Source organism: Zalophus californianus, chromosome 8, assembly GCF_009762305.2.
Source record: "Zalophus californianus isolate mZalCal1 chromosome 8, mZalCal1.pri.v2, whole genome shotgun sequence".
NCBI classification, from domain to species: domain Eukaryota; kingdom Metazoa; phylum Chordata; class Mammalia; order Carnivora; family Otariidae; genus Zalophus; species Zalophus californianus.
The window spans coordinates 116,521,510-116,546,596 of NC_045602.1; the positions used below are offsets into that span (position 1 = coordinate 116,521,510).

Here is a 25,087-nt window from a genome sequence, read left to right on the forward strand (position 1 = left end):
CCCCATTTTCTCACTACAGAAACGAGCCAGTGGGAACCAATCTATAGTCCTTACTCTGAGATGCACATCAGAAAACCTCTGGGGAGACTTTTTAAAATACATGTATCTGAGCCCCTTCAGATTGAGAACCACAGAACCAGAGAATATCTGAGGCACTCAATCTAACATTCTAAGGTTCATCTATTCTATAAAGTGAGTTAGAAATATAAATGATGAGAGATTCAAGGAACCCCAGAGGCAGGGCAGGGAGAGAAAAACAAAACTTTCTCCGGGGAGAGGGTGGTCAGAGAAATTGAATCCAGGTGTGATAAGAGATCATTCATTAAGTCAGTATTTGGGAGACAGTGCTGCCCAGTCACTAATAACAGCAGCAGGTACCTGTGTGCACCCAAGTATCTTGAGGGGTGACCATGTTAGGCACTCTGTGTTAAGACACCAGGAATCCTAGGATTCCTCGTCCCATCTAATGGGTGTGACCTACACAAACCCACAATTACAGGACAGCATGGTAAGTCCTATCACAGAAGTTTGTGCAAAGTGCTGCAGCAATACAGAGAAGGAAGTGGCCAAACATACCAATATTATTGGGGGGTGCTGGGAAAAGCTTCGTGGAAGAGGCACTATCCAGCTGTGTCTCACAGTGCCACGAGCAGGGAAGACAGGTGTTAAGACCACTTCAGACAAAGGGAACTGTATAAACAAAAGCCCAGAAGCATAAAGGAACATGGCATCAGTAAAAATGTGGCATGAGTGAAACCTGTGTTTATGTGTGTGTGCGCACATGCATGAATATCTGTGTATTAGAGAGGTCTCTTGGCAATCAGACTAGAAAGATGGGTTGGGACTAGAATGTGAAGATTTCTTCTCTCCCCACCCCCGCCCCATTTTTTCACTTTGAAAAGTTTCAAACTTACTTAAAAATCTAAGAGTACTACAATAAAAACTTGTATAATTTTTAGATTCACAACTGTTAATATTTTTTAACATGTGCTTCATCTCTATATATACATACACATGCCCTTTTTTCTTTTGCTAAACCATGTGAAAATATCAAATCATTTCATTCCTAAATACTAAACACTGTATGTTCTAAGAACATTCTCCTATGTAACAATGAAGCGTTCTATATACCATTGCTAAGAATATTTGAATTTTGTCCCTCAGATTTCTAGACAGAGGGATATGATCAGATGTGGAATTTGGAAAAAACTCTGGTGATTTATATGGTGACAGGGTTCACTAGAGTGGGGAAAGTCCAGAACTAGTTAGGAAGCCATGTGCAATGAAGGAGAGATGATGAGGGTTGATATGAAGCAATGGAAAAAGAGAAAAAAAAAATCCAAAGATATTTTGGGCAGAAAAGTGACAGGACAATTTGGGTGCAGAAGATGAGGCAAGAGTTGAGGAGGACTCTAAAAATTCCAGCTTGGAGGGGCTAGATTGATGGTGACATCAGAAGTGAGACAGGAAACACATGGAGCTATTTATCCCATCTCCTGAGTGAGATTTATTTAGGAGAACCATTAGCAACACCTGAAAATGGCTCTAGCTGTGCCCAATGCACACAGCTCTAAGCAGTACTAGAACTATGGTACAAAAGACATCAAAGGGAACAGGACACCCAGAGGGACTGGAGGAGCAAAAAAAATAAGTGATAGGTTAGAGAGGTAAACAGTTCTGAGACAATGAGCTGAAGTGGGAGTACTTAATATGAAGAGTACTTAAGAAGGGTACCCTAGAAAGACAGGACAGTGTCAATTCCCCAAGGCAGGCAGGGCTTGAAAACAGAATTAGGTCACTGTCTTTCTTCTACAGAAATTCCATGAGGTAAACTGAAGATAACAAAGAGGATCAAATTCACTTACTGATTTACTCAGTCAAGAAACATTTACTGAATGCCTACTAAGGATAAAGCTCCATTTCAGGTACCAGAGGAATACAAAGACAAATGCGAACTAGACCTCAGGAAACTCACAACCTGTAACTGAAGGTAAAAACGGCCAGGAGAGAGATAAACCATCATGTGCAGAGATAGGAGTTTCATGCTCTATTTAATTTCAATTTCAGATAGGTTTATAACTTCTCTTTCGGGGACAATCCCTGAAATGAAGTGAGTCCAGCATGCTGCCCAGAAAGACAGGCAAACTGAGCCATCAGACTGGCATTCTGGCTGTATGCTCCCAGGCAGCTGATGAATCACAAAACTGCCTAAAGCACACACTCCATGTACCCTTGCTACCTCGTGAGACCTGGGGTCATGACACTTGCACAGAGAAAGGAAAGCATCTACTAAAGATACATCTCAGTTGGACCCTGCTGAAGTTCATGAGCCAATCCCAAAATGAAATTGCTCTGCCTTCTAAGAATTTAGCCTTCTCTCACCTAATAAACAAATATCCACTCCAACAGCTTAGGACATTCAAAAACTTTCAAAAGAACAACTGATATCTGGGAACAAACATGTCTTATTTTAAAGGCCTCAAGCCCAAGGAATTGCTCTATATTTACACTCCACCATTCATATCATTGGCCACAAAACTATGAACTTAAAGTGGTCCTTGCCTTTAAAACAATACCTGTGGATAGCAGTGAGTGTTAATTCTGACCTAGAGATGCAAAGTATAGCAAATTTTTTACCTCATGGTAAAAGAGAGGAGTTTGAAGATTTCTGTGGGGAGGTAGGGCGGAGAAGGGAATGGAATTACAGAGGCCTGGAAGAGAATTTCCAGAAAAACTAAAGTATGTATAATTCTTATTTTTACCACCCTTTACAGGCTTAAAGTCTTTGTTAGTTCAGAAACATAAAAGGCCTCATGTATAAGTTGTTGGGGGTTTTTTTTAGTCAAATCCATTAGAAGATGGGAAAGCCTGGAAAAAGAGAGAAAAACTTGAGGGTAAAGGAAACAATTTCTCATTTCTTTTTCTTACAATATTTAAGACAGAACAAACAAATATGCTCAGAATGAAAAGGGCTACCTCTCCACCCCACTTTTTCTAATACATATAGAGGGCTTCCAGAACAGTCTTCTGTTGTCAGTTACTTAGTGGACATGCATTCGGCCAAGGGGCAATGATAAGCACTTTGGAGACGACAAAGAGGGATACAGCGGATCCAGCCCCGAGGCAATTCACCTGGAAGGTAATCAATACTCACGAATAACAATGATAAAAAAGAGAAACAGTAAGACCCAGAAGAAGGGTACATATAAATTACTAAGGTACTTCCAGCTAGGGACAACTGGGACCCGCTTCCAGTATGGGGTGGAAGGATGTAAAGGAAGTGGGGCTGTGACGTAGTCTATGTACCACCCGGGGCAAGACACAAGACAGGAAGAGCAAGGCATTCAGCGTGGCTGGAGTGAAGAGTATGTGAAGCAAGGCTGGAATGTGATGTTCGCCGAGTGCTTACTATGTGCCAGGCACATGGGCTAGAAGGTTTCACATATTTACAGTTCAAGAAGAGCTAGAGGAAATGACTTTGGAAAGGTAGTCTGGAATGTGATCAGAGAGGACCTTGCAAAGCAAAATGCTGATTCTTTTTTTTTTTTAAAGATTTTTTATTTATTTATTTGAGAGAGAGAATGAGAGAGAGCACGAGAGGGAAGAGGGTCAGAGGGAGAAGCAGACTCCCCGCTGAGCAGAGAGCCCGATGTGGGACTCGATCCCGGGACTCCAGGATCATGACCCGAGCCGAAGGCAGTCGCTTAACCAACTGAGCCACCCAGGCGCCCGCAAAATGCTGATTCTAAGAAGAAAAGTAGAATTTTACAAAGGAGTCCAGTTCAGCCCACAGCTCCTCCACCTCTTTCTAGGCCCTCTGCACCACCCCAAGAGGCAGCTCTGCTAGAGAGGACAGGAGACCTTGAGGTGACAGGAGGTTCATCCTTATTCTGGAATGGTGCTAGCAAGAAATCATCTGAAGTCCTGATGAGACAACTGGCATTCCAGGGACCATTGATAAACTTGGAATTTCTTTTTTTTTTTTTTTTTTGATAAACTTGGAATTTCTTAATACTCTTTCCCACCTAGTCTCCAAGGCTTGGAAAGCTTAAACCTGCTCATTGTGAGCCACAAGGTGGAGATGTCTGGCAGGGCAGAACTGAGAGGAAGTCGTTTAGCCAGCCTAAGGTTACCATTAACACTTTGAGCCACTGCCTTGAGCTAATTTTTATGTTTGTTTTTTAAGTTTGGTTGAAATGTCACAAATGGAAAAATTAACTAAAGCGCCAGGGTTAGCCACAAGACTGGACACACCTGGCTGCAAACCCAGCAAAAGAAACTTACTTCATTAGTAGGAGAGGCAGAAAGTGAAATTTACATCTGAAATGTGCCTGCACCAGGAGAAAGTGCTGAGGCCAAAGGCCTGTCTGTTTTTACAGCTGTGTCAAGTCTTAAGTTCTCTACTCTTACCAACACTCAGGAGTGAGGCAAGGGCCCAAGGAAAAATGGTCTCCAACCTCTTCAGCTGCAACTCAGCTCACAAAGGTTTTTAAGAACCAGTTAATGAAATAAAACAAGACCAGATGAGGTGATATAATGAACTTTATTTCCACAGCTAATTTATATGTTTAAATCCCAAATAATGTGTTTTTTTTTAAGTCAGAACGCTCTAAATTATTGATGTGATTTCTGTAACCTCAAATTTAACACTTGCATTTTATACCGGCTTCACTAATGATATATGAGTCTGCCTTGTTTTTCACAATAGTTGGGCTCCTAAAAAGCTGATAAAAAGCATAAATTTTTTAATAAAAATTTCCCCACCAAATGAGACTACAATTCTAATTTCAAAGGAGTTCTTGATTCAAATTTCTGATTCGCCATTAGTTCACAAGTGGTTCCACTCAAAGTAATAGCCTCTAAGAATTCTTTGGCATGAAAAAGATCACCACTACACTGATCAGTCTTATAAATTCTACTTTTTATATAAGTTTTCTTAAAGATGTACACTTGGGATGCCAAATTACACAGAGACAGATTTACAAATTACCACCTTCAAATCAGATTTTTTGAGGCACCCCAACTCAAATTTTTAAAAGAAACTGAAGCACTGAGGAGGAGAGACTTGGCAGCCAGGTCAGAACCAGGCCAGACTGGCTCCCTACTACTTTCTCCAACCACATGTCCCTAACTTTCCCATTTCTTTAGGTTGTACACACACGCAAGACTGAGAACCCCTCTACACACACAACCACACTCATAACAGAAGTGGTTAAAATACAGTTTTCTTGCCTGTATAAAGGGCATCTGTTTATACCATGAGTTTGGAATAGGGGTATGGGGGGACCAAGTCAATTACAATAGAAAAGCAGTAATAGCAATTCCCCAACTCTTCCAAACATCTGTTATTTTTAAATCACCATCTTTTATTTATAGTCTTTGTGACTGAACTGGGGCTTGACATTTCTCTTCATGCAGGTGAGTTTACAAGTCTGTACTTGGGGAGCATTATGGATCATCTAAAACCTTGCTATTCAAAGCGTGGTTGCCACATCCTCACCCTGCTCCACCTGTGGCACTGGCATCACCTGAAGCTTTCTAGAAATGTAGACTGACTCTCTGGCTCCACCCCAACCTACTGAATCAAATTTGTATTTTAACAAGATCCCCAGGTGGACTACAGGCACATTAAAGTGTGAGAAACACCGATCTAACACACTTCTCTATAAGACATCGTATCTAGAAAAATTCACAAAGAAAAATGGTTGGATAAAATGAAGGAAAAGAAAAAAAGAAAAGGAAAAACTAACTCCCACAGGACTGCACTGATGCACACATGGTCTAGAAACAAATAAATCAAGCATCATCTATCTGATAAGTTGGCTTTAAAATAGAATTTCAGAGGCTGAGATTCAATTTATTCATTCATTCAACAAGTATTTATTCATCCAATGTTTACCATGTAAGCAAAAATGTGTGGTTAAAACAAGTCTCCTGCCTTTATAAAGCATGCAGTCAAGTGGACGTAACATTATAAAGTAACACAGAAGGTTCAAAGTGCTGGAGATTGTGATGGAGATATTTATGGAGGTCCAAGGGAAATTCATGGGGGGGTTAATAACTAAAAGGTTCCTGTAGTTCAAGAGTCAGTAATGTATGGCTCATTAAGCCATGTGACCCACATGGGTCTAGCAGTCCAACGTCCAGGCAAGTTCAGTCAATAGTGATAAGAAAACACAGGCTAACTAATTAGAAGAGCTACTGTGTCACTGAACGGCAGTCAGCCAAGGCTGTGGCTGGCCAGGGGGTGTCACTGGCTATTATTAAATGATTTGGTACTAGCAGCACCACCGTATGTCCACTGGGTGCTGCCACAGAGTTGGATACAAGTACCTGAGGGTATGTGGGACACTCAGCTACACAAATAGCTTCAAGGCTGCTGATCTACTCTGGGTAGCAAAGACAGCAGAAAGGCCTGACAGTGAAAAAAATGAACAAGGAACCAAAGAACACACAAAGACAGTCAGTATTCACTGACTCCAAAACAAATGATGATGATGCTGACAGCAGCTAAAATTCTGACATATGCTATCCTCTTTTTAGAATGAACAGAAACGCCAATGGTCTACTGTCCCAAAGAAAGGCATGTATATGTCACTGAAGACATCTTAAGATGAATCCATGTCCACTGTGCTTCCTATGTTTGCAGTTCCTCCAAAGATACGAGAATTTGGAAATACCCTCTCAGTAGGAAACCATCATCTCCATGATTGAGCCTCAAAGACCACACTTTTACACATAGAGTAAGCACATGATACCATTAGTCAATGACACAGGAGTGTATGAAAATAATTACAATAAATACAACATGGGTGACGACCTCCCACTTAACTCCCATGGAGCACGGAAAAATCTCCAGACATATTGCTGATTGAAAAAAATTAAGTACATATTAATTGCTATTAGTACACGGAGGACAATATCATGTATAATCAAATATACACACACAAAACCAACAGTATATATTTTCTATAGATAACATAGAAGAAGGCCTTAAAAGATATACACCAAAGTGGAAACAGTGATTACCTCCTGGAAGGAGGTAACTGGCCAGGAATGAGATTGATGATTAAAGGGATTTCCGTCTTAGTTGAAACATTTTGAATTTTAAAAACAATCGTAAAATAAAAACATATCTAGTATAGGGACACCTGGCTGGCTCAGTCATTGGAACAACTCTTGATCTCAGGGTGCTGAATTTGAGCCGCACATTGGGTGTAGAGATTACTTAAAAAAAAATCTTTTAGGGTTGCCTGGATGCTCAGTCGGTTTAGCATCTGCCTTTGGCTTGGGTCATGATCCCAAGGGATTGAGTCCCACATGGGGCTCCCTGCTCAGCGGGGAGCCTGCTTCTCCCTCTTCTCCCTGCCTGTGCTCTCTCTCACTATCTCTGTGTCTCTCTTTCAAATTAATAAAATAAATAAATAAATCTTTAAAAAAATAAAAAATAAAAATAAAAATAAATCTTTAAAAAAAACCCATATCTAATATATATTAAGTTAAAAAGCCAGGATGCAAAACTGTGTATGGTTAAGCTCATTTGTGTTATGTTAAAGAATACGTATTTATAATTTGCATTTATATAGGAACCAGCTATAAGTATACACATCAACTCCTTTTTTTTTTAAGATTTTATTTATTTATTTGACAGAGAGAGACAGCGAGAGAGGAAACACAAGCAGGGAGGGGAGTGGGAGAGGGAGAAGCAGGTCTCCCGCCAAGCAGGGAGCCCGATGCGGGGCTCAATCCCAGGACCCCGGGATCATGACCTAAGCCGAAGGCAGACGCTTAACGACTGAGCCACCCAGGCGCCCCAAGATACACATCAACTCTTAACAATGGTTACTTTTGGGGGGTTGGAATAGGGAAAAGACACTTGTCTTTACATTAAATGCTTTTTACTTTTTGATTTTTATTCTATGAACATGTATGACTTTTATAGAACATATATAAACTGTTTACTCCTCAGTCTGTAGGGAGAACACTGTAATGAAAAAAAACCAAAATAACCCATTTTGTGACCCCATCTGATGGTTCTGCTTTAGATGATCCTAAGCTGGGAGGCAATGAAATGGGAGAAAACAAGGTTTACAATCTACTAAAATATGGTCTGGACACAAAAATATGCAATATACCCAAAGGAAGATTACTATTTATATAAACAACTGTACTCTAATGTTTTAGTTTCATTTTTCTATTACCATTACATTCTATGTTTTTATATATATATACACACTATATATCCCCCTTTCTCAGGTTAATTATTAAATGTACTAATGTACATTTTCATTAGATACCTTGCCAAATTATTCTAGGTTGTTAGTGATCAAGGAGCTTGTTTTTCAGTTTCTGAGGACAGTGCAGGCATGATGCCAGGGTATTTCCATCAGAACAAATTTAGAGGAGGACTGGTTCAAACATTGAATTGGTGTCAAAGGCATAGCATCCTAAAGCTCAATTATTATTTGATTTCCTCCATTCAACAAATCCAACCCTCTTACCACCATTACTTGGGCTTAATAATTCCATTTCCACACACAGGATGTCCTTGCATTGACAAACCATAATATTGTGTGCAAACACATAAAGTCTCCATAGAGGCACAAACAACTCTAGCTGAATTACCACCTGACATTAGGCAGCATTACACAGAAATCTAAAAGCAAAGCCACTCTAGAACACATAAAACATCAACTCAAGGGTGCCTGGGTGGCTCGGTTAAGCGACTGCCTTCGGCTCAGGTCATGATCCTGGAGTCCCGGGATCGAGTCCCGCGTCGGGCTCCCCGCTCAGCGGGGAGTCTGCTGCTCCCTCTCCTGCTCCCCCCTCTTGCGCTCTCTCTCTCTCTCTCTCTCTCTCTCTCAAATAAATAAATAAATAAAACCTTTATTAAAAAAAAAAAAAGCATCAACTCAAGTCAGGCAATCCCTCATTGGAGTTTTCCAGGACCAGAATGGGACAGCATTTCACTTACCCCCATGACTCTGCCACGCTGCTCAACATCCTCCCACATAAAATGAACTATGATCCGACACATATATTTCCCACTGCGGCCTTCCTGCTTCATTCGGACTAGACACATCCTGGGTGGGAAGAAGATATAAAGAGTAACTGGCTGTTTGCACTTTTTATATCACATATTCATACTGAAGGTCAGCTCATCTGAGTAATTTCAGCAAAGAACACAGAATAAAAAAACTGGAAGTGATCTTATTTAAAAAAAAAAACAACTTTCATTGAGGTATAACACAAATACTATAAAGTATACAAATCTTAAGTGTATAGCTTGATAAATTACATATTATATATACCTATGTAAGCAGCACCCAGATCAAGATGGAGATTTAGAGCACTTCAAAAGATGCTCTCATACATGCAAGGGACCCACATTTAGTTGTTAGAAGCTAAGCAAATCAAAATCTTTCATTTCGGGACGCCTGGGTGGCTCAGTTGGTTAAGCGGCTGCCTTCGGCCCGGGTCATGATCCCAGGGTCCTGGGATCGAGTCCCACATCGGGCTCCTTACTCGGCAGGGAGCCTGCTTCTCCCTCTCTCTCCCTCTGCTTGTGCTCTCTCTGTCAAATAAATAAAATCTTTAAAAAAAAAAAAAAAAAAAAAAAAAAAAAAGAACAAAATCTTTCATTTCACTGAATGAAAACAGGAGCCCTACACAAGGAAAGTAATTTGCCCAACACCACCAAGTAGTCTGTAAAGATGGGCACAGTGCTGTGCTGTCCAACACAGAAGCTACTAGCTATATGTGGCTACTGAACACTTAAAATGTGACTAGTTTCAACTGCCATGTGGCATAAGTTTAAGATTTCAAAGATTTAGTTCAACAAAAAGAATACAAATACCTCAAATTTTTTAAACTGCTTACATGTTGAAATATTATTTCAGATATACTGAGTTAAATAAAATTATTAAAATAAATTTCATTACTTTCTTTTTACTTTTTTAAATGGAGCTACTAGAAACTTTTAAATTCAATATATGACTTGCGTTGTTTGTTGGACAGTACCTATCTAGAATACAGATCACAGAAAGTATTATGATTTCACCTGTGTAATTATTGAATTGTTTCCCCCATTAGAATGTAAGCTCCATTGAAGGTAAAGATCAAGTCTGGGCTGTTTTTTTTTTTTAACCATTGTATATCCAGGGCTTAAGTAAGTATAGTAGGCACTTAATATTTATTTGCTAAATAAATAAGTGAATAAAACATCTCAGGGCTAGTTAAGGGATTCTTCTCCTATACCACATTGCCTCTAATCAGTCCATAAAGGTCTCTGCTTAAGACCTTCCATAAGAATATAAGAATTGTATTCTATTTTATTAATTAGTAAATATATATTATACTTAACTATATATAAGAATATAAGCAGGGTCATCAACTTTCCAAACTAGTTCCTTATCTCACTCTTAATGAACATCCTTACTTCTATTATCTCTCACTTAATAGTTTTTAAGCGGCTACAATAGGACTACTCACCAAAAGACATTTCCTGCTATAATTATGGAATATTGGATCTAAACTGACAATTCTGTCCCATATACAATTAATCCTGCCCATTAAACTCTACTAGCAATAGTATGGTACAATGGAATGATTCCAGCCTGGACTGCCTCAACATCTCTGTTAACAACTAAGATGGAGAAAAGAAAACATACTTATCAAATCTGCAGATGACAAAAAGCTGGGCAGGAAGACAAATATGCTGGATGACCCAACCATGAGCCAAAAATACTTCAACAGACTGTTTCAATGGGCTGAATCTAACAGAATGAATTTGAAAAGGCGTAAATCTAAAGTCCTGCACTTGGGTCTTAAAGAACTGTAGTGGTACAGGATAGGTGAGTCATGCCCATTTATGTATGAAAAAGCTTTATAGGCTTAAGTTGACAATTAACTTCAAAGGAAGTCAAGGTGATGATGAGGTTGTCCCCCAAATTAATGTGATTTTAGATACAGTAATGGAAATATAGTATCAAATGTGCAAAGTGAAATTTTTGTTCCATTCAGCACAGGTCAGACTCTACCTGGAATAGTGTCCATAGTTTTGAACATTATATTTTAAGAGACAAGAGGAAAAGATGAAAGATCAGAAGATACATAGCCTTGGAGAAAAATAGGAGAGTTTCCTAAATATTGTAGACAAGTGATTAGACTATTTGTCCAAGAGTTAGAATCAGAACCAACGGGTGAGCCACAGAGAGAGAAAGTATTCCTCAACATTGAACACTGAAAGAAAGAACTTTCTAACAGGAGAGTTTCTGAAGATTCAAATAATGGAATGAATAAGCCCAAGACAGAGAATCTGCCTACTTCTGAAGGGTGAATAAACGCTTTGTGAGAACTCAGCTATCTGACAGGTTGACTACATGATCTTTAACATCCCTTCCAACCATGAGATTTGTTGATGCTGTGATTTTAAATTTGTAACCTCTAAACCCAGTTAGTGCCTAAGAAATAACACTTTGTAACAATAAAAACAGGTCATGGAAAAAGATTTGACTACTTCACATGACACAAGATATATTCCAAAGCAGAAACAAACTCGGGAAAGGTCAACAGTCCTTTTTCATAAGATTTTTCTCAAAGTTAATCAGGTCGCTCATGTCAGCCTCTCACCTGAAAAGACACTGTGAGTTTTGATGCTTACATGTCGTCAGAGGCCAATTCATCAACAGCAATAGTGAGGTAATGGAATTCTTCATTTATTTGAAAATTCTGTAGTTTGTTAATACACCTGCCCTCTGAGGTTTAAAAGGCACAGATTTTCTCAGACCATAAAGTATGTATTATACTATGCTCACCTCAAGTGTAGCTACCATCTGTCACCATACAACCCTATTACAATACCACTGACTATATTCCCTACGATGTAGTACCTTTTATCTCCATGACTTATTCATTCCATAAACTAGGAGGCTGTATCTCCCACTCTGCTTTACCCAATTTGCCCATCCCTCATTCCCTCCCCTCTGGCAACCTTCAGTTTGTTCTGGGGATTTATGAGTCTATTTCTGCTTTTTGTTTATTCGTTGTTTTTTTTTTAGCTTCCACATATATAAGTGAAACCATATGGTATTTGTCTTTCTCTGACTTATTTAATTTAGCATTATACCCTCTAGGTCCATCCTTGTCAAAAATGGCTAGATTTTATCCTTTTTACGGCTGTGTGTGTGTGTGTGTGTGTGTATCTTCTTTATCCATTCATCTATTGATGGCTTTAGTTGTTTCTAAATCTTGGCTACTGTAGATAATACTGCAATAAACACAGAGGTGCATATATTTTTTCAAATTCATGTTTTCATTTTTGGGGTAAATACCCAATAGTGTGATTACTGGACCAAATGGTATTTCTATTTTTAATTTTTTGAGGAACCTCCATACTGTTTTCCACAGTGGCTGCATCAGTTTGCATTCCTACCAACAGTGTATGACGGTTCCTTTTTCTCCACATCCTCACCAATACTTGTTATTTCTTGTCTTTTTGATTCTAACCATTCTCACAAATGTAAAGTGGTATCTCACTGTAGTTTTGATTTGCATTGCCCTAATGATTACTGATGCTGAGGATCTCTCCATGTGTCTGTTGTCCATCTGTGTCTTCTTTGGAAAAATGTCTTCATGTCTTCTGCCCATTTTTTAATTAGATTATTTATTTTGGGGGAGTGTTGAATCATATAAGCTCTTTATGTATTTTGGACATTAACCCCTTATCAGATATATCATTTGTGAATATCTTCTCCCATTCAGTAGGTTGCCTTTTCATTTTGTTGATGGTTTCCTTCACTATGCAAAAAGTTTTTTCTTTTGGTGTAGTCCAGGGGTTGCTACTGTCCACACTTTATAATTGAGGAAACTGAGTCTTAGAGAAGTAACTTGCCCTGAGTTACAAACCTAGTCAAAGGTGAGATCTGAACCCTACTGTTTCTCTGCCTCCTTTAACGACAAGTACAAGTCTTACGGAATCCATTTACTGTAGTTTCCATTTAATCCTCACAAGGGCAGTAACAGTTTCAAAACTAGCATCACATTAGAAATAGCATATCAGAGGGGAAAGACTGGCTAACCTGAGGCAAGCGTACCTACAGCAACCAAAAGTAACTGCTGGCAGCCTAACAGGAAAGAAAGAAACTAAAAATATACTGAAAACACACAAAAAATAGCACAGCAACTGAGGTTCAAGAGGCAGGGTAACATACCCAGTACAACTCAAAACAGATAGCCTGGCAAAGTACAGTTCAGAGTTATCAGGACCAGGGCGCCTGGGGGGCTCAGTCGGTTGAGCGTCTGCCTTCGGCTCAGGTCATGATCCCAGGGTCCTGGGGAGCCTGCTTCTCCCTCTGCCTGCCGCTCCCCCTGCTTGTGCTCCCTCGTTCGCTCTCTGACAAATAAATAAATAAAATCTTTAAAAAAAAAAGTTATCAAGACCTCCTGAATCATTCAGAAAAGGTTAAAGTACATTGGCAGGTGAAAAGAAAATGAGTGAAACAAGTCCAAAATGGTAAACAAAAACAAAAAAGATCTGATGATCCTGGTATCCACTACAAAACAAAGCCAACACTTATCACACACAGGCTCTCACTGCACAACAATGTTTTGAGTCACTAGGTAAACTATATTCCACAACAATTGAGAACACTAGGTTTAAAGAACAGAACAGGATAGCTCTACTTCAATTTACATTATGGATGCATTCCTCATAATAAATATTTAAATTAAGTGTTGAGAAATCAAATTACATTTTGCTACTGATTCAACTTCATAATTTCAGAGCTCTGTTCCAGGGGGAAATGGAGGAAGGGAAACGGGGGACACTTCCCTGCTAAAACATAATAAAAACTGCCCTTAAGAATGCAAAGTAAACTTTAAAAAAAGATAATCTTCTGCTCAAACCTAAAACTGCTCTAAAAATAAAAAATTTTTAAGCAGTAAAAATATTCTTATATTAAACAATTAATTTAATCATTCATTTAACAAGTATTTACTAAGTACCTACTCTAAGTATAAACTTGTCTGTATATAAACTACTCTCTGTTTAGAAACAATTCCAGTTACCCCTCCCAAGTTTGATGATGTTCTTAAACCCACAATTTATTATTGAGGCTTTAAGCTTCACAGTACTATCCTTGTCTCTCAGTGATTCCAGTGGCTCATAAATAATACTGATCTCCTTTACATATAAGGAAAGCAAATAACGCAGCTAGCAAAGTAAAGAAAAAAAAAGGAGTAGTCAAGCCTTAGTCTTGGCTCCCAACTATCGCTAAAGGGCAAGCACAGAGGCAGGAAAAAGAGGAAAAAGACTCACTCGCTAGGCGTCTCCAAAAACAAAGGGCTAAGATACAAATTTTATTTTATGGCAAATAATAACAGTGATTACTGCCATTTATGACATCCTCTAATACCAGACTTGTCACCTGAAAATGCATCTGCATCCACACTCTCTTTCAATTAACTGTATAACTGCTCCCATTTCACAAAAACAAAAACAAAAACAAAAAAAACGACGCTCTGAGGAAAGAAGAGAAGGAAGTAAAGAGGCTTCTTCCTCTAGGCTTATAAAAATGTTTCAGTGTTTCCCCAACTTAAAATAAAAAATAAAAAAATGTTTCCCCTCCATCCCACCTTCTTAATCATTTGGAAATCCTTAAAATGTAGTTCATAATTACTTAAGTAACCTAAGGTTGCCCAATGGAAAAGAGCAGAGCTGGAATGAAGCCTGAACTCCCCCCTCTTTCCTCTAGGCCACAGTGTCTCCCAGGCCAGTGTCTGGGCTGTTCCCCCATTCTGTGACAGCACAGCTCCAAGAGCCTCCTCCTGCTAGATCAGATAAGGAGGAAGAGGAAGACAGCAACACTGGCTGCAGAGTTCAAAGGAACAAGAGTCCTGGCCATGCTTTGCCCCTCTCTGCCTACATCTGGGAGGGAAGAATTCTTGTGATTCCGGGTGCTGCCCTCCTGCCATGTGTTGGCAGCTCTGAGTACCCTGTCCTGCTTGCTCTGTTTGGGCCTTCTGACGATGCCAGTTGTGTCTTGGCCTTGTTTCTCCCTCATGGTGGTTTATTCGTGGATCTGATTTGACTTCAATGAAGACTAGTGGGCATTCAAGGCAGGTCTGTCACCCTGGCTGCTGTGAAGGAATCCCAAAGGATAGCCTGTTTCCCTTACTCTGCCACCAGCCGAGGCCAAGGAAGCAGAGCCTACATGCCCACACTCAAGCCTCAGCAGTGTGCTAATGAATGAGTTTATTTATTTGTGAGCTGGCATGCTTACCCTTTCCTGGGGCTGTGTACATGGCTATCTCCACCTGGTTTCCTAAACTCCCACCCCATGAAGCCTAATCTTTATGTGGGGAGTGTGGGGAGTATGGGGGCCACAGGACAGTCTGTGGACAAACAGAAAAGTGGGGTGAGGCACTTCCTGAAGCCATCTCACCTGACAGCAAGCCTCCTCCAAGAACTACACCTGGCCTGTGGCCTGCCTCTCAGATCCACTATAGAGAACAAGCTCCTGGGTAGCAGGACCAGTGCTTTTAGGTTAGACAATGTTGATAAAATGATGCTGCATAGGCCTTCGGTTTGGGCAAAAGCAACACGTGTGGGTGTTTGAACACAGTGACTGGCTCGGGGAGGGAGAGTAGGGATGTGCACATGGCCAGGGCTCACCATATATAGCAGGTCTGGAGCTGCTGGAATCCAGCGTGAGCTTGCAAGCCCTACAGCTACATCAAAACTGCTGTGGTGGTTTTAAAGAGCCCACTTGCAAAAGCCGGAGCGTCTGCCAGGGCAGTTCTCTGGCTGACTGAGACTGGGACCAGTCTGTTTTCCAACCCCTTCCCACCTGTGCAGTTTACTTCCTTCTTTTCTTTCCCAGAGGCTTCTTCCTGCAGACTTATAAAAATGTTCCAGTGTTTCCCCCTCTTAAAAGAAAAAATAGAAAGCAAATAACAAAATGCTTCCCCTCTGTCCTGTTTCTCCCTCTAGTGATCATCTTTCTTAACCACTTGGAATGTCTTAAAAAGTAGTTTACAGTTACTTCCTACCCTCCTAATAACTCCTCAAGACCCCGTGTGCTCTGATTCTAGACCCCAGAAGGCCAATGTAACTGCTTCCTTTGACCATCCCCAGGCAGTCCCCCTTCCCCTGTGTTCCCATAAGACCTGTGTGTCTGCTGCACATAGCACCTATCACCCCTTACTGGTCTACTTGTTTCCTCTCCCAGGACACAGACAGCGAGTACCAAGAAACACAGTTTTGTACAGTTGATGGTCAGGGCTATGCTGTTCATATTCATGGGAAGAAACCCCCATCCCCATGACCAGCAAAAGGAGACACACAAGCAAAAAGCCAAGGATTGCAGAAGCAGCAGTCAGCTTTGGATTTGAGTCTCAGATCCTCCATGAAGAGGCATGTGACAAATTCCTTAAAATTGCCAAAATCATCTCCCCATTTGTAAAATGAGGGTTGAACTAGATCTGTGGTTTTATTTTTTACTTTTTTAAGATTTATTTATTTACTTACTTACTTGAGAGAGAGATAACGAGAGAGAGAAAGAGAGAGAGCAGGCGGGGAGGGGCAGAGGGAGAGGGAGAGAGTGTCACGAATACTCCACACTAAGCATGGAGCCGGACGCAGGGCTCGATCTCATGACCCTGAGATCACAACCTGAGCTGAAACCTAGAGTCAGTTGCTTAACCAACTGAGCCACCCAGGTGCCCCTAGATCTGTGGTTTTTAAACTGTGGTCTGAGTCTCCACAGAATTACATAAGAGCCCCTTACCAGTGGGCACATTGTGGAGACCTGAAATAAGCAGGTCATTCCCACTTCCTCAACCCAAGTAGCAATTCTTTATTCATACATGGTGACTGAGCATAAAATTTCGTTTTTAAAAAGGGCTCAGCTGGTAAAACTGAACCACTAGATCCCTATACCTGCAATGTTTTTCTATCCACCCTTTGACTTGCTAACTTCTACTTACCATTCAGGTGTTATTTTAAATGTCATCTCTTCAGTGAGCACTCCCTGAGTGACCGACCCACCCACCCCCATCTAAATTATGGACCCCTCTTCCCCGCTACCATTTCCTCCCATTACACTATTCCAGCTATATTTTATTAATGATTTAATGTCTCTCTCCCACATTCTAAGCCCTGTGAGGGCAGGAGACAAATTTACAGCATACAGTAGATTCAATTGGAGAATAAATGCTATAAGTTTATGGATTTAATTTTTTCTTTAATTTTTAAATCATCTCTACACCCACTGTAGGCCTCAAACCCACAACCCTGAGATCAAGAGTCACATGCTCCACGGACCGAGACAGCCAGGAGCCCCTATAATTTACAGATTTATGTTTAAGAATAAGCAAGTACTTTAAATAATAAATAGCATTAATAAAATTAAATAGTATTAGTATTAATAAGCAATCATTTAATTAGTTAACTTTGGTAGCTTTAATTACCAATGAGGAAAGCAACTTAATACTTCGAGTTAGCCAGACCTATACTTTGAATTTCCTCTCCACCATGTACTAACTAGATCTTTGGGCAAGTTCTCTGACTTCTCTAAGCTGCTGACCCCTCATATGTAAAATAAAGTAGTTGTACGAATGTGTGAGACAATACATGTAAAATAAATAAAAGATAATATATGTAAAAGGCTTAATAATTATTACATATATGATACACCTGACTTTAAAATAATTTTTAAAAATACAAACTGCAGAGGCACCTGGCTGGTTCAGTCGGTGGAGCACGTGACTCTTGATCTCGAGGTGTAAACTCAAGCCCCATATTGGATGTAAAGATTACTTAAAAATAAAATAAAATACAAACGTACAAATTTACTCCCTGCATTCCATCTCCATCATAGGCATATGCTAATTTTATTTATCCCATTCCATTTTCTAACATTCACTTCTGCATCTAGAAGGTATTAGCTTTCCATGACTAAAAGAGGAGTCTCTTACAAACCCACTAACAGCAACATAAATTCCAGCTACATACATGTAACCACCAGAGAAACTTAAGTAGGAGCGGAGCTCTGCCACTCTCACCCAACCAAAAGACCAGGACCCTTCCAAATGCTGTGGCAGCCAAGTCAGATCTGGGGCCATCAATCACTTAATGAACACTTATTGATACAAATTAAGAGTCAGACATGCAATTGAGGGAAGAAATATCTCATTTTCATATCTTTCCAAAAAAGTAATAAAAATAATTGTTGCTCTCATAAATTCACTATCCACAAAGACTATACGATAAAACATAATAATGTTACGTGACAAATGCTATGATAAGATGTCTGAAATACTAGGAGAACACAAAAGAGGAACTAACTCTTGCCTTCAAAGGGTAGGGAAGGCTTCAAAGAGAAATGACATCTGAGTTGGAGATTGAATGAAAAACAGGAGTTTGCCAGGGGGATAGCAAGGAGAAGCACCTTCTGGACAGAAGAAAGCTTTGTACAGAAGACTTGCTATTTCCATGATGTAATATTGTTTTATTTTGCAGAGGAGGGAGTGGTGGTGATAGTGGTACCTAGACTAGCACATAAGACTAGCAGAGGTGGCACACGGATGGGATATGAATACCACGCTAAGAAACCTACTCTGTCCCGAGAATAATGGAGAATATTAAGGAGTATGTGTGTGAGTGTGTGTGTGTGTGTGTGCGCGCGTGTGAGAGTGCGAGTGTGTGCATGTGTGCGAGAGTGTGTGTGAGTGTGTGTGTGTGCGCGCGTGTGTGTGTACTGATCCAATTTGTATTGAGAAGACCAACAGCATGTGAAGATGGAAATTGGAGGCCGAAGACCAGTTTCCAGGTACTGTTGCTTATAACCCAGTAAAATCAATTTAATGGGTGACATCTTAAATTTTTCTTTATAATGAATTCAAATGGAATAGAAAATATCAGAGACTATCTGACATTGTAAGGACAAGTTTTACAACTATAATATCAGAGACATGTGTGTTCTGGGTTGCAGAGTAAAATTCATTTGTTACTGTGGGTGATGGTCAAAAAAGTTTGAGACCGGATGAAGGGGTAAGGGAAAAGTCAAGGAGATCTCCCTGGTTTCTGGTGTGGATACCGGAATGGATTGCAATGCCATTGCCCAAGACAGGGAACAGAGGAGGAGGCCTGCCTTTATCAAGTCCACATTTGGATGCAGGAAAGCCCAGACAGCAACCTCTCTCAACAATTTTTCAGTGGCCACAGTCAATACTAATCTTATTCGACAAAGACAAAGGACACATAGTCATTGCAGCTGCAAGCTCATGTGAATACACAACTGATAAGGGACCTCTAGAAATTGAAAATACACAGAAAAACTTGAGAACTAGAGAAAGCAGACAGGATAAGGGAATCGACACCTCCTCCAGAGAACTAAAAGGATGTGAGAAATCCTGTCCCTATTCTAAGAGCCAACAGGGAGCCATCACCCTTGGGAACCCAAGCAAGCTTTCTGAAAAGTCCACTGCCAGGGTATTCTGTTTATTGGGTTTATTTTTTTTCTTAGGGGATGGGAGGATTCTTTCTACTTTTGTAACTGCTTTCTAAGCTTCCCTAGCTCTCCCTCATACTACCACCTACAGGAGGTATTTCAACCCTACACACCTCTAAGAAGTCCACTGAGTCCTGTAATACTGGATATGGCTATCCCTCTGGCTAAGAGAGCAGGGCTGGAAAGAACATAGCTTCTCCACAGACTTGGACTGGATCCATTACTCCTCCTAATACCCCTCTCCCCTAGAAGAGAAAGTTTCCCAATTCTTCTTGAAGGATGACAGCACAATTGGGCCCCAAACTACATTTATGGCGACCCTTCCCATTAAAATTCCTCCACAAACGTGCTCTAGACACTTCAGACAAGTGGCTGTCCTCAAATACTCCATGTCCTTGCACATACGTTCTGTGGTTTGCTCCTGATATTCCCTCAACCTAAAATGCCCTCCTTTTCTCTGACAGAAATTCTACTCACCCTTCACGGTACATCTCAACATCACTTCTACCACAGAGCTCTTTATCCAATACTCTCCGCCCGCCACCACCACATGTGGATTTAGTCACACCTCCTTGTCCTTCCATAGTGTCTGCTTGTGCCCTGGGCACAACACTTCTTTCACTATCATCCATTATGGGCAATTGTGCTCTCTGCCTGTTATCTGCTAGACTAAGTTTCTAAAGGTGCATGCCATGTCATACCCTTCTCTCCAAAGCCCCCCAGTCCTTAACACACAGTGAGTTCTCAATAATGAGTTTCCCGATTCAAAGTGAAAAGCTACCACTTCATTCTACCAAAGACTGCAGATCCTAAGAACTAAAGAGGCAGTGTGGAGGGGAGGCCAAGTGTAGATTTGAAGCAGACAGCCTCCCTCCCCCTACTTAACTGGTAGCAGTACTCCCCACTCCTCTGAGAAATTAAAACCAACCTCAGCAAGGAAGATGCAGGAGGCATGTTTGGAAATGGTGGCTATCTTGAAGGAACTGTAAGTAGCTTCAAGGTTCTCCTGGCTACTATTAGTCAGGGATTGACCTTGGGATGTGGTTACAGGGGTTATATATTTTATTTTGCCATCCACTCCCTCTAACACTCTGATACCTCTAGCTATATGGGCAATAAAGAGTCTTTCATACAAGCTCTGAATATTATCTTTGAGTTCCTCTGGGAACAGCCCAGCCTCCTCTCAGCCCTCCCACCTTTCCAGTGAGTAATTCTGCAATGCCACCTCTGCAGTCCTCTCCTCTTGAAAAAGTGGTTTTCCTCTCAGCATATCCAGCTGCCCTCCCTAAACCTTTTCTTAATCCTCACCATTCGGACAGAAGGTAGTGTGCCTTCTCAGCTGCCTGACTAAAAGACAGTATATTTCAAACAATAGGCAGAACTCGTGAAGGTTTTGATAATTGTGGCTTCCTCTGTGGTCGCATAGGCACTACTTACTCAGATCTAGTATAGAACTTAGCCATTCCTATTTATCACTGACTATTTTAAATGTCTTATCTCCCTCGTTATATTGTGAGCTTCTTGAGAACCACTGCTAGTTCCCAGCAAACTGCCCGGGACATAGTGTGCACTCAATGAAGTACCCGCTTAGAAAAAATAACATAAAATAAATTGCTACCTTATGCCCCTCAGCCAATCTCAGTGACTATGTGAGTTCAGAAGAAGAAATATTTCAGAGGTGATCAAAACCAAAAAGTCTTTATATAGTAGTCAGTCCTGTGATGCAAAGCTCAGCTGAAGGCAGTCTCAAACAAGGGTCCTTTTGACAGGGCAACCATTCCCCACGTTCCTCAGATACTCACTATGGTCAGAGTAGTAAACTTAGTTCTCCAGAATTTACTTTCCCAAGATCTGGCAGTTCAATAAATGCATTCCCCAGCCCCCACTTCAACGTCTCTCCTATATCCTTCTGACCTTTAATACTGTGTAACATTAGATGAAAAATTGATTTTTTTTGGCTACTTAATTTGCAGCTGAAGAAAAAATATACTGTTTAAGGTGTTAAATATTTTTACATGCAACAAACCTGGCATGAATCTAACCTGTATGCACATTTTAGAGGTACAGGCGTAAATGTCAGTGCTATAATTTGTTATAGGTTTCTGATGACCAGCAATGAAAATGACCACGGATTCTCACAATTCAAACCACTTTTACGTAAATGTGAACTTTCCTAAAACAGCCAAGGGAGAGAACTTTCCATCCAAGCTCACAGAGTCTCTTAGAGATACTGATAGCATTGTTCACCAGGCTAGGTGTTCTTTGAGAAAAGCCTACAAATATTAGTTTCTTTCTGGGACTATGCTTTGACCTTTAATAAAAATGTGATTTAAGACACTAGTTATTAAAATGAAAGGAACAGTTTTTAATGCCTGAACAACTGCCATTTCATATAATCAGCCCTGCTGAAGGCTATACCTTACAAGTTAGCCGTGTTTCAAAAAAAAAAAAAAAAAATACATTTGGTGACTTCATTTAAATTGCTCACTTACCAGACGTGAAGCAGAGTTATAAGAAACCATGAATTGAATGTATCAGGCATCTGACACCCTAGAAAAAAACAATAAAGTATAAATATGTGAGGGTTTAGAGAAGGAATGTTGACTGTATTTTAAATATTGGTAGGAATCTGTTCAACTCAAATATATGGCAGGTACAGTGCTCTTTGATTATGCGACCACAGAGAGGGCCAGTGGAACCACAGGACGAGACAATGGGTTGAAAGAGCACTGAATGCAGTCAGCAACCAGCCTTCTAGTTCCAGCCCCAGTACCACTTTGCTGTGTGGCCTTGGGCAAATCACTTTTCTTCTCAGATGCTCAGTTTTCTCACTTCGTATAATGTGGCCTAGATGATCTGTATGGTTCCTTCCAACTTACATGCTATTTTCCCGTCCTGGTCTCAAATTCATCTGGAAAGCTCGGCATACACTACTTTGCCTACCTCACTTAAGTATAGGCATTTTTCACTGGAGCCCCACTGAGAAGTCTAAGTTCTTCTAGTTTCTTTTTCCTGTCTTTCTTCTTTAAGGCGACCCAGTAAGCTACAAACATGGGTATGCAGAATGATTCACCCAAAATAAATGACCAGGAGAAAGAAGTGAGGCTCTAGGGAGCTGTAGTTAAATGAGAAAGCAGATCACATCTAATGAAAGGCTATTCATCGCCCCCCAGGAATGACAAAACTTTAAGATACTAAAACTCGGGTCACACCTCTCGGTTCTCAGACCGCTAGGAGATACCACTGGCTAGATGAGGGATCCCCACTGAATGCCCCCTACCTATTACATGGCACGGAGAAATGCTGGAGCAAGAGGATGAAGAAAAGTGAGTATCAGTCAATTTGGGCCCTTTGGGTAGAATCCGCCCTTTGAGCAATGACTCAGGAAAAAGGGGATATTTTCTGCCTCGCAGCAAACAATACAATGTACTTCGTCGATAACAAACTGGGGCCACTGGGAAAGAAAACACAGAGCAGAACCTCTGTGAAGCACACTAATACTACCAATAATAAAGAGTTGTAAATCCTTGCAGGCTTACTTTGTGTGAGACACTGTAATTGATGCTTACGTGCATGAGCTCAATGAATTCTACCAACAGGCCTATCGGGTGGGTATTCACAATACCCTCAATGACAGGTGAGAAAATGGACTCTTAGAGAGACACCATGACAATTGCCCAAGGTCACACAGCTATGACATGAAACATCTAGGATCAAATTCAGATCTGCTTGATTTTAGGCACTGTCGTCTTAATCACTAACTGCTTCTCTAATACTAATATTAGAAACTAACATTCACTAAGGGCCCGTATTTCCTGTTAGGTCCACTGCTACTCATGTCAATACATTATCTCATTTAATCCTCACTTTAACCCTGAAGGGAGGCATTACAATCCTCATTTAGAGATGAGGAAACAGGCTCAAAAAGGCTAAGTAACTTGAGGGCAGCCACAATATAACAAGCTAGTGGTTGGGCTGGAGTTTAAGTCCAGGTCTGTCACAAAGTGACACCAAAATACTCTGGTGAGCTTACTAGGAGGTGCCCAGCAGTTGTCAAGTGGACTTCCTCTTGGAACCCAGCAGGAGGGAGGTGAAGGCTGGTCTGGCCAACCATACAGCTATTAAGACACATGCCATCTGAGAGTGGGCCAACCACCCTCCACCAAACAAGAATAGCCATGAGAAACTCTCAAGCCCAGATCTGAAGTTGGGTCTTTTTTGGATGCTAGAACAAAACATTAAAAAGAAAAGTTTTCTTGGAAATCTGTCTTTCAATCTGGAAAACGAAATTTGGCTGCTTCTAAAGGACAATCTGTTCAATTGCTACCTCTACATCAAAGCTTCTCAGCAGCCTCCAGGAGCCTTTCCAATTCTCTCAGAGAGGGAATCAATTCTTGGGCTGGAAAGCACAGACAAGACAGGCCAGCAGCTGGACTTGGGTCACAATTTTCCATTCCGGGGGTCGGCTCAGGGCTAATGATGGGAAAAGAGCTGGCATACTGACTCCCTGTACCCAATGGAGTCAGAACAGAAACTCACAGGGTAAAGCCCTAAGAAACAAGACCACTGAATGTCTGACCATAAGCATCACAAAAACACAGAAGATCTCCAGTTCAATGAACTATGTTTAAACACCTCAAAGTTAAAAGCTGTTATTGTCTTTTGTCAAGATCACATTCTTGCACCAATACACATTCATTGCATTATTTTCTGAGGCTAGGTACTTTCTTCCTCAATACCAAGTTGGATAAAATTAAATAATTCATCACTGTTATGGAGTGGCAGTATTAACACAGTTGTTTGTTTAATGCAGGCTCTGGGGTCAGACCTCCCGATTCAAAACCCTGACTGTACCTCTTACTTGCTACGTGACTCTGTGTAAAGTTACTTAGCCTTCTCAGTGCCTCAGCTGTCTTCTCTGTAAAAATGGGGAGAACAAGAGAACCTACCTTATAGGAATTTGTGAGGATTAAATGAGATAAGGCCTGTAAAATGTTTAGCAAAATGGCTAATATTTCATAGGTACTCAATAAATATTTACTATTGTTGTTTCTCGGTGAATTATTTAAACACTAGGGTTTAAAATATCTTAAATAGCTCGCCATTTAAGACTGTGTCAATAAAATGATGAACCTCAATCACTGACTCAGAACTTATTCATTAAGGAGCCTCCTCTCCAAGGTATTAAGTCTCTTAAGAGCTAAAGACAAAGCAGTTTTCATACAGTACAGAATTTCAGTATGGAATTAAACCCAAACTTTACTGATTGGCCCCATCTGTTCCAAAGTGTTCCTCATAACAGAACCGATCTCCAAAAGACCAGTTAGCAAACCACTGTAGGCTCACCGAGGTTATGCTCACTGACGCCACAAATGACCTACACCATCAGAACATCTTGGAAACAACAGGGGGCTGGCTGTTAATCTCAACAGTCAGAATCCCCAAGGTCTAGGTCTCTGGATCAAGAAAGACCTCTGAACACGTTAGAGAGTCTATAACTTGGGCACTTTATGGGGGCCTATCCAAGAAGCTATAGGCTTATTGTTTACTCACAAGCACACTGCGAGTAAACAACT

At 40.6% G+C, this 25,087-nt stretch overlaps 1 protein-coding gene across 5 annotated transcripts in view; it reads right to left on the minus strand.

The window, feature by feature from the left end:
• LOC113937905 (ubiquinol-cytochrome-c reductase complex assembly factor 1) overlaps positions 1 to 25,087 on the minus strand; it is a 95,521-nt gene that overhangs the window by 34,123 nt on the left and 36,311 nt on the right. For all 5 annotated transcript variants that reach the window (XM_027622839.2, XM_027622838.2, XM_027622837.2 and 2 more), the window contains 2 exons: positions 22,004 to 22,061; positions 8,975 to 9,083 (listed from right to left, as the gene is read on the minus strand). In XM_027622839.2, the coding sequence (XP_027478640.1) occupies positions 8,975 to 9,083; positions 22,004 to 22,061 (167 nt within the window). The remainder of the gene's footprint in view (positions 1 to 8,974; positions 9,084 to 22,003; positions 22,062 to 25,087) is intronic.